Source organism: Xiphias gladius, chromosome 3 (assembly GCF_016859285.1).
Source record: "Xiphias gladius isolate SHS-SW01 ecotype Sanya breed wild chromosome 3, ASM1685928v1, whole genome shotgun sequence".
Taxonomy (NCBI): Eukaryota; Metazoa; Chordata; class Actinopteri; order Istiophoriformes; family Xiphiidae; genus Xiphias; species Xiphias gladius.
Genome location: NC_053402.1, coordinates 5,646,516 through 5,656,030, shown reverse-complemented (window position 1 = coordinate 5,656,030; position 9,515 = coordinate 5,646,516). Strand labels below are relative to the sequence as shown.

The following is a 9,515-nucleotide window of genomic DNA, read 5'->3' as shown; positions in this document are numbered from 1 at the left end:
CGGATAAGGCTCGTGACAGCACAACCAGCTGCGTGACCGCGCCACACAGCCGTGAACGCGCACGCTTCTTTCCTCCGGCTGAGCGCAGCGTGATGCTTATTAGTGCGGCAGGCAGCTCTCCTGCTGCCAAGTAATCGGCCTAGACTGAACTGCACCCTGAGCTACCTTCCCAGCCGGGAGTCAGGACGCTCCCTGTCCTCACGAGAAACTGAAGAGCAGCTGGGAGACAGGCCTACAAGAGAGAGACGTTACTTACAGAAAGTCAGGGGCAGGAAAGGGTACAAACTCAAAGCTTTGGTAGTGAGTTGCGTTTTTTGGCCATTTCCTGTTGACGTGCATCGTCACCACCTGTATCAGACCGCTCACCGTAGCATAGCCCTGGATCACAAAAAGCACGCTCCCAAGCCAGGACAAATGAAAGATGAGTTCTTTATGAATGCCTGCCTGATATAAACAGATTCTGACAGCTTTCGTTCAATCGATTTTGTAAATTTGACTTCATGGCAGAATGGAAGATTAATAACTTTACTGCGTGAAGAAAAACCCCTACCTTTTTTCTACTTCATTTGTTATACATGGCTACAATCACTGTTGTCTTACCGTGTCTTCAACCCTGTGTTTTAAAGGTGGGAAGGTCATTATACTAAAGGTTACTTCACAGTGAGCAAAATAACATGTGATACCACTGTACATGAACTGGTTTTACCTACCAGCCATTAGGTTGTGTTTTTGGTTACAGCCCACACCCCTGAAAGAATGAGCAAGTATAGATGGATAGGTGTATTATATCGAGTTGAATATTTGTAAATTTGCACTTAAACCTAGACTCTCTTGTATAATATGTTTCTGAATGCGTAATTGACATTTTTAACACAGTCTATAAAAATGTGTAGTATACAGGAGCAAATCAAGATAAATCTTCATTTGCTCGATGGTCTCAATTCGAGACCATGTAAAAAAAAAACTAGAAATTTTATATTTGTCAATCATGTTAGAAGAACTACTAAAAGAAATAATTAATGCATGAAAATAATTTTTTTTAAAAGCTCTTGTGTTGGGCACAGCAGGAAGAGTTCAAAGTTCATCAACCAGGAGTCAGTAAACTGTGGAAAGATCAAGGGGGGCATTCACACCTAACGCCAGAGAAAGGGGTTAGGCTCTGCAGTCCTCAAAACTGACTTCACAACAATCACTTGTTCAGCTGAGGCAGGATGGGAATACATTTGTACAGTAGACCCTATGGTACAAGGGAGGTACTTCTTGAGATGAGAGACAGCATTAGTAAATAGAGTGGGGCTTTAGACTGTCAAGTTTATGTTTGGAGCACACAAACTTGACAGCATCTACACTCTTTTCTCTAGTGTGACAGTGGACAAGTACAGTAACTTTAAAAATGTGAATTGGTTATACCAGTTGTTACAGACAGGAATTTCTCTAGCCGGTACATAGGTGGTGAGTACACTTCAATTTTCCAGAAAGCAGTGTAAAGGAGTTTACAGTGTTTATAATGTCTCACATTCACCCATTCACACAGTAATGAGAGTTCTGTTCAAGAATACTTTGACATAGTGATTAGGGCAAGAGAATCCAGGATTCAAACCACCTGCTGTAGTGTTGATGTCTAGGGTAAGTTCTGACGGAGCTAAGGTAGTCAAGGTTTTTCTGCATACTTTTTCTGCAGCTGAGGATATGACGTCAAAGGACTACTACTTTGACTCATATGCCCACTTTGGCATCCATGAGGTAATTTTTAGGCTAAAGAAACTGCAGTACATTTTTACTCGTGAGAGCTGTAGCTGAAAGTGCAAAATAAAAATTGTTTATTTAACATTAAAATGATGAAGTGTAATGTTAGGTACGAGGCTAATTAATTCTTTATTAAACATTGTTAATTATTAAATATTTTATTTATTTACTTGCCTTATGCACAATTAAGTTTCAGTTTCTCAGCAATGGCAAGGTAGAACCAGTTTAATTTTACGTGTTTTTTTGTTTTTTCGACTAATTGGCGCACGGTTTTTAAATGTAGTTTGTGTTATGGTTTTATTTGTGCAGTCATTAGCCTTTGTAGGATTAAAGTTTGAAGTTTGTGTTGATTTCTCATAAAGACTGTTAGTATACTGCATCCATTGTTCACCTAGGATGCAAAGAGCAAGGTGTGTGTGTGTGTGTGTGTGTGTGTGTGTGTGTGTGTGTGTGTGTGTGTGTGTGTGTGTGTGTGTGTGTGTGTGTGTGTGTGTGTGTGTGAGAGAGACTGCAGGACTAAATGAATCCATCCAACAGTCAAACACTGTTTCTAAATTCATTTGAACCATGACAATAGAACTGTCAGTGTGTCCAAAGTGTACACTACACACTGATTCTAAGCAGTTTTTTAGTATGTAGTGTAATGTTCTCACCGGAAAAGAGACAAAACAAAGTGTACTCAAACCAGACAGTATGCATACTAAATTCAGTGTTTCTTAAGTGTGCTGTCGATTGCCTGTCGTATTCTAGAGTCAGTTTGATGATCGTCTGACAGTACGTCTTGTATTATTTCCTGTTGTTGGAAAATGGTACATAGTATACTGATTTTTTTGTACACTTACTATACTTTGATATTGGTTTGTAGTTTATAGTATACCGAATTAGTATATGCATTTGATGTGGGACACAGCTGCAGAGCAGAGACTAACAGATATTCAATGTATTCAGATGGCCACTTGAGTCCTTTAACACTCTCACGGCGGTGCCTAATACTCCGGGTTTCTGTCGGTTTCTTTTTCGTTGTTCGACGCCGATTATTCCGACTCTCTGAAAACCAGCGAACGCTTCACAAGATATAGGCGTGTTCTACATTCTGGTCCAATCAGAAATAAAAGCTGCCTGTCGCGGACTGGACTAGTGAAGAATTCTGGACACTCACGCTGCCTCGCAGATGATCGAAATGGCGGCACTAGCTGAGAGGATGGAGGTAAGGTCTTAACATTAGAAATACACCATACTTCTTTCATTTTTCTTTGTCTTTATCTCATGTATCACGTTTTCATTGTTCCAGGAGACATGTTGTGGGTCAGGCAGTCCTAACGTCTGTGTTTTTGCCATTACATATGCAGCAGGTAATGAGGGATGCATCCATTTTAACTTGGCTAACGTGACTCAGGTGAAGCATCTGTCGTTGCTGCTCATTCATTTAGCGCCGCACATTGGACAGAGCCTAGATCTGATTCAAACATTTTAGTCAACCAGTATTTATTGGAAATTAAGCTGATGGTTAACACTGCGAGTTGAAGTGAGTGAGTTGAGCACAAGAAACGTTCTTCGCCAGCAGCGTCTGACGAGTCTGCGGGACCGCATGGGGACTAACGTGTTAGCACCAGAGCTAGTTAGCAAGGGGCTCTCGAGGCGTGGACGCTGCCTCTTTCTCCCGTTGGTTTCACTGAGGACACATGGCACACCTGTGCCAAGATTGTTTCTTTGTATGACTTGGTTTATTAGTGACATCTACTAGAATTGTTCTGTCTTTATACCGTTGTGATTCCTCGTGGCCGACTAGCGTTTGGTGAGGTAGTCACAGCACGTTGAAGCCGTCCAGCTCGCCAACAGATACCTGTTATTCGGCTCCACAGAGAGTAGAGGCCTGGCAGTAGATACATGGCTATTATCTGTAAATTTGTGGCTTTTGATGATTTGCTGGTGGAAATGGTGCGGATGTAGACGTGGTGTCTGGTGGTTCTCAAGGAAGGCCGGGATAACAACCATGTGCTCCCATCCTTTGTGCTGCTCAGACACTGCAAACTGGTAGCTGTCTGAAACGGCCACAGTCCCGGCATAGTAAGACTTTTTTTTTTTACAGTTTACTGCTGACCATTTTCAATTCATTCCAGACTTCAGATTAATTTCGTACTTTCAAAACAGCCCTTGGTGTCGTGCAGTTAATTGCACCAACTTGCTCGTAGGTTGACGCAGCTACTTGTCTCAACTTTTATCAGCTGACTATTTTATTGTGATGCAGTTGCTGGCGGGGAACAATTCTTCATAGAAGCTCCATAGTAAGGATGTGATAGCCAACTCTACTACATAGTCGCCGCATTGCTACATTTACATTATGTTGAGACAAGTAGCTGCTTGTAGTATAATGGGACTCTTTTTACCATGTGGCGGGGATGTTCTCTATTGTTTGACTTTTGTCCCACACACTGCAGCCAAACTGACCCCAGAATGCATGGTTAGTTTGAGAATGCAGCGCTTTATATCACATCTGACTTAGTTGAGATTTTTGATAAAACTTCAAAACCCCGAACACAGGAGCTAAACCTAATCTTACTTCAGGCTGTAACTATTTGTCTCTCTTGTTGAGGTTTCTCAGGGAGAGAGCTCAGCCAAGCCTGCAGCTGAGGATATGACGTCAAAGGACTACTACTTTGACTCATACGCTCACTTTGGTATCCATGAGGTAAATTATTTTAGGCCACAGAAACTGCAGTTCTTTCATATTAAGATACCAAAATGTTTAAAGTTTTCCTTTATGCCACAAGATTTTAACCCTAATGCTCTTATTTGGTGGGTTTTTTTAATTTTTTTTTTTTTTTTTACTGTCACTGTAGGAGATGCTGAAAGATGAGGTCCGCACTCTGACCTACCGCAATTCCATGTTCCACAACAAGCATCTGTTTAAGGACAAAGTGGTGCTGGATGTGGGCAGTGGGACAGGCATCCTCTGCATGTTTGCTGCCAAAGCCGGAGCCAAGAAAGTTATAGGGGTACATGTTAGATTAAATCAGAACTAATCCAATTGTGTAGTTTTCAATTTTGAGTGGACTTGGTGATTGCATCCCAAGGAAGGGTTTGGCCAAAGGTAATGGCCTTTTTTTTTTTTTTTTTTTTTTTTTTTTTAAATAGTGGCAGCATAAGTAGGGAAAGCGTGACTTCAATTTTTCTTTGCCTTTTGTCTTAATAGATAGAATGCAGCAGCATCTCAGACTATGCTGTGAAAATTGTTAAGGCCAACAAGCTGGATGATGGTGAGTAAATGATCCAATCGTGTTGACACACAGGGTGTCTGGGTTACATGGAGATTTGGAATGAAAGTTGTGGTGTGCCTCCTGACCTCCTCCTGTGTCTCCAGTTGTGACCATCATCAAGGGGAAGGTGGAAGAGGTGGAGCTGCCTGTGGAAGGAGTAGACATCATTATATCGGAGTGGATGGGTTATTGCCTCTTCTACGAGTCCATGCTCAATACAGTCATTTATGCCAGGGACAAATGGCTGGTATGTGTGAAGGAACTGTATTTATATTTCCCAGTTCTGCAATCCCGATTCAGACTTTCCCTCTAAAGATCTCTTCAATGTTCCTAAACAGTCTCCTGGATAATTTTTACTACAGTTTAACACGGTTTAATTTTTTTACACTTTTTTTTTTAAAATCCTTTCAACCTTTTTATTCAAATCTCGAATCATTGAAGACAAGCACTAATTTTTCAATGAGGAGTACACCTAAAACAGAATAAATACACACAAAATAAGAAACGAGAAAACGGACATCAGCAGAACACCGTTTTTCAAAAAGTTAATGTAAAACTAGGCTGAAGTAATTCAGTTAGGTATGATGGATGGATCTAGAATGCATTGAGATGGAGAAGAAGCTAGTCAGTGGTGTGAATCAAAGTTGGCTCAAATTGCTAATGCTTAGTTGCATTTGAGACAGAAACAGAAGCACGAATCTAAAGTGGGCAGATTTAGGTAACATTTGACTTCAAATTTAAATTATGTTCTGGGTGGTTTATTAAAATTTTAAAACTTGACTAAAAGCCATTATTTAATAGAAAGTTGCCATGAAGTGGTCGGTGCCCGGCACATTTAGCAAGCTTGGTACAGGCACCTAATACAATAGTCCATCACATATTCTTTGTAACTATGAATTTGACCATTGTGCAGGATGCATTATCTGTTGTAACACACCTGTTTAGATGTCTTTACTCTGGACAGCCTGTTCAAGTTCTAATCTGAGTCTTTTTCCCTCTTACCCTCTGACAGAAGCCAGATGGACTCATTTTCCCAGACAGGGCAACCCTTTATGTCACTGCCATTGAAGACAGGCAATACAAGGACTATAAAATTCACTGTGAGTAGTTTTATCTCTTAGCCAAACCTAAGCCTATGAGTGGCAGTTTCCCATGGGTTGGAGCTAATCTGTGATTCTGGGGTTTGAGGAGACCACGCTCTGTGCCATGGAAGAGCATAGGGCTAGGTTTTTGTTCCAAACACATTGAAAGGCATGAATAATCATTAAAATTACTGTTCTTAGGGAGAGGAAATGTGAAGAGCACAAGACTGGACACCACTAGCTGTAATCCACATGTTTTTTTTTTTTTTGTTTTTTTTTTTTTTTTCTTCCTCCTCCAGTGAATTGAATGCTTTGTGTCTCTGTCAGGGTGGGAGAACGTGTATGGGTTTGACATGTCATGCATCAAGGAGGTGGCAATTAAGGAACCCCTGGTTGATGTGGTGGACCCCAAGCAGCTGGTCAGCAGCGCCTGTCTGATTAAGGTTTGTGGATGAGTATCTGGTTATCTCTGCCGAGGAGGTCATGTTTTCACCCGTCTGTTTGTTGGTTTACTTGTCAGCAGGATTACACAAAAGTAGTGAACTGATTTGCACCAAACTTGGTTGAGAGATGGGCCATAAGCCAGGAAAGGACCCATTCAACTTTGACAGGTCCGGATCATTTGCTGTGAATTTGGAATTTTTTTTTTTTTTTTTTTTTTTTCCTTTTTCTCTTCCCTCTCCTCTTTTAGTCTGGTAAATGTTTGAAATTGGCCTTGGAAGGGGTCTGCGCTCTGAGTGCCCTTCTAGTTTGACACTGTTGTCATTGAGGATTGACGCTTGGACAGAAGTGCATCTGTCCTTCGCTACAGAGGTGTTGACTCTGGTGTTGTTGGTGTGTTTTTGTTTAGGAGGTGGACATCTACACAGTGAAGGCAGAGGACCTGACCTTCACCTCACCGTTCTGCCTGCAGGTGAAGAGGAACGACTACATTCACGCTCTGGTCACCTACTTCAACATCGAGTTCACCCGCTGTCACAAGAGGACCGGCTTCTCCACCAGTCAGTCTACTCTCCCACACACAGTACACCTGTAGTCTGTACTGAAAAGTGGTCAGGGCTCATTCACTGGTAAAATGGTCTGGTCAACATAGTGACGATACAATGGTCGTGTGTGTGTGCTTTATTAGCATGTAAGTTTCAAAAACCAATGTTACGTAAGCATCAAAATATAATTTAGCCAAGTGCACAATAGTGTGTTTGTCAAGTAATTCACCATCTAGGAAATGTGTCCTGCTCATAGGAGTAGTTTTTTAATTTTGATGTAATTTAGCTCATTTATATTTGATTTTAAATTTTAGGAGGAACCTCAGCTGTTGAACAGTGACCACGTGTTCAGTTTTCATTTGGTTGCCATGATTTTTACATGGTGTTTATAATTTGGTTTACACTGCTGGTTGTTGTTGTGAGACTGGTCAGTGTGATGTCAGCACCAACTGACATAGGGGACTCTTTTCTGGTCACAGCTCTTGGGTTTGGAGGGCTTTGAAATGGAGAGTGTCCAGGGGGCTGGAAAAAGCTTGTGTCCAGGAATTTTCAATTGGAGTCAGTCAACAGGACCATTTGTGGGGCTTGCTCTCTGGGCTGAGTGAAGGGAAGCTGGGACGGGTGGACCTGGCTGTTGGCAGGTGGCTGTGTGGATGTATCAGGATGTGCCAGGGTGGGTGGTGGTGTGATGAGCAGAGAGGGTGGGACAGAGACAGGGTGTCTACAATGTGGTTTTGCTTTGAACCTTGAATTGGCTCAAATGAGCACATCTAGAACTTGAAAGACTGTTTTAGCAATGGCCTACATTCATGCACACTTTGTCTGTCTCTCAGGCCCAGAGTCTCCCTACACCCACTGGAAACAGACTGTCTTCTACCTGGATGATTACCTGACTGTCAAGACCGGCGAGGAGATCTTCGGCACCATCAGCATGAAGCCAAACGTCAAGAACAATGTAAGTAGAGCTGAGCTCTACTATTCAGAGCAGCTGTGGAAGCTGTTTCCTACTTGCTTTGCTTTTGATTCAAAGAACGTATGTGTGTGGCTTAACCCCACTGCATGTGGTTGCTGTTTGCATCTCATCTGACTCGTTGCTGTTGGTTTGCAGAGAGACCTGGACTTCACCATAGACATCGACTTCAAGGGTCAGCTGTGTGAAATGTCGAAGACGTCAGAATACAGGATGCGTTAGAAGTCTTTCTCCCTCCGTGTGTTAGTTTGTTTTTAGTAGAGGACAGATGATACAATTCAGTTGGGAGTCTGTACAATAGATTGACACTCCCCTGCAGCATTTTAAAGACTTGTTTTTTTTTTTTTTTTTTTTTTTTTCTTTCTTCTCTTCTCCCTTGTTCAAATGTTAACAGTATTTTAAAGGTTTTCGCATTCTTGGGGTATAAGTATATTGATGTAGTGATTCATTGTGCAGTAGTCATTTGACAAAATGTGTTGCTTGAAATGTGCCTGGTGTTTTTGTCCAACATCATCTTTGATTTTACTTTAGGGTTGTCATTTGCATGTGTGAGATCCATACAGACACAAACTCAACAGCCCTGCTCACATGTCTACATGTGCATAGTTACTATTCATTCATTTTGGCTCTCTGTAGGGTCATTGCATGACCCTGGTCTGCCCTTAGTTGTTTGTATGTATGTATACTCAAAACCCTGCCGCCTCCACTTGTGTACTGGTTAATAGAAATCATATGTAATTGACAAAAAAGCTTTCCACCAGACACCTTAGGCCTTGTTCAGACCAAATATAGCCATGTAATAAAAAAACAAAAACTAATACACAGGGTCTGTATTGGTGTGAATGCAGTGCTCGAGGTTTCAGCGAGAAGACAAAGTACAGACCAGGAGGTCAGATTGCAGGCTTATAGAGACTGAGGCAGAGCCCAGTACAATTAGTACAAGGTTACACCTTCCCTGGTCTTACCCAAGGAATGTGTGCTTGCATGCATTTAATTAGCCAACACAGTGTTGCTGAATAACAATAGACTGTGCACTACTTAATTGCAGATCTTTTTTGCTGGGGCTGTCAGCAGTTGCACCCCCATTGTTATGTTTAATGATAACCACAGTTTACCCATACTACAGTGTTAAAGCAAAAGAAAAGAGATGTGCACCTCCCTTTTTTTTTTTTTTTTTTTTTTTATAATATAAATAAAGTGGTATTTTGAAGGTGGTGAGGAATTAAGGTAGTATAAAGGCCTAAAACTTAGGCCCAAACAAGAGGAAGGTCCAGTACATTCAGAAAAAATTCAATCTGGATTTGCTTCTATTATTGTATGTTTATTACACTGCAGCAAAAAAGTGCAGCTACTGTGGGGAGTAGCAAGAACTCAAAGCCATGCTGCTTACTAATTACACAGTATGTACGACATGCTGAATGTCAGTTTTCTGTTGTAAAATGTAGTATACTAGATGTCAGCATACCATTTCTTA

The 9,515-nt window shown here is 41.4% G+C and overlaps 2 protein-coding genes across 4 annotated transcripts in view; one reads left to right on the top strand and one right to left on the bottom strand.

Moving 5' to 3' along the window:
• Window positions 1-717, bottom strand: part of ap2a1 (adaptor related protein complex 2 subunit alpha 1) — a 26,986-nt gene extending 26,269 nt beyond the window's left edge. The window contains exons 1-2 of the mRNA XM_040116843.1: window positions 711-717; window positions 166-232 (exon numbers count right to left, since the gene is read on the bottom strand). Of these exons, the coding sequence (XP_039972777.1) occupies window positions 166-232; window positions 711-717 (74 nt within the window). The remainder of the gene's footprint in view (window positions 1-165; window positions 233-710) is intronic.
• Window positions 718-2,823: 2,106 nt separating this feature from the next.
• Window positions 2,824-9,026, top strand: prmt1 (protein arginine methyltransferase 1). Of its 3 annotated transcripts, none has more exons than XM_040119997.1 (10): window positions 2,824-2,953; window positions 4,340-4,435; window positions 4,587-4,742; window positions 4,940-5,003; window positions 5,108-5,250; window positions 6,016-6,103; window positions 6,413-6,528; window positions 6,936-7,086; window positions 7,905-8,026; window positions 8,180-9,026. In XM_040119997.1, the coding sequence occupies exons 1-10, from the start codon at window positions 2,918-2,920 to the stop codon at window positions 8,261-8,263; spliced, it is 1,056 nt and encodes a 351-aa protein (XP_039975931.1). In that variant the 5' UTR covers window positions 2,824-2,917; the 3' UTR covers window positions 8,264-9,026. The 3 variants fall into 3 exon arrangements, with proteins under 3 accessions (XP_039975931.1, XP_039975940.1, XP_039975951.1); XM_040120006.1 differs by having other exon boundaries at window positions 2,835-2,953; window positions 4,349-4,435; XM_040120017.1 differs by lacking the exon at window positions 2,824-2,953 and adding an exon at window positions 3,075-3,098.
• The last annotated feature ends 489 nt before the right edge of the window (window positions 9,027-9,515 follow it).

Bases quoted from the DNA above. Each gene is read 5' to 3' on its own strand.
- prmt1 (XM_040119997.1), top strand. From the start codon at position 2,918: ATGATCGAAATGGCGGCACTAGCTGAGAGGATGGAG. The intron at 4,743-4,939 runs GTACATGTTAGA...TTGTCTTAATAG, and splicing joins GAGCCAAGAAAGTTATAGGG to ATAGAATGCAGCAGCATCTC. The intron at 6,104-6,412 runs GTGAGTAGTTTT...TGTCTCTGTCAG, and splicing joins CAAGGACTATAAAATTCACT to GGTGGGAGAACGTGTATGGG.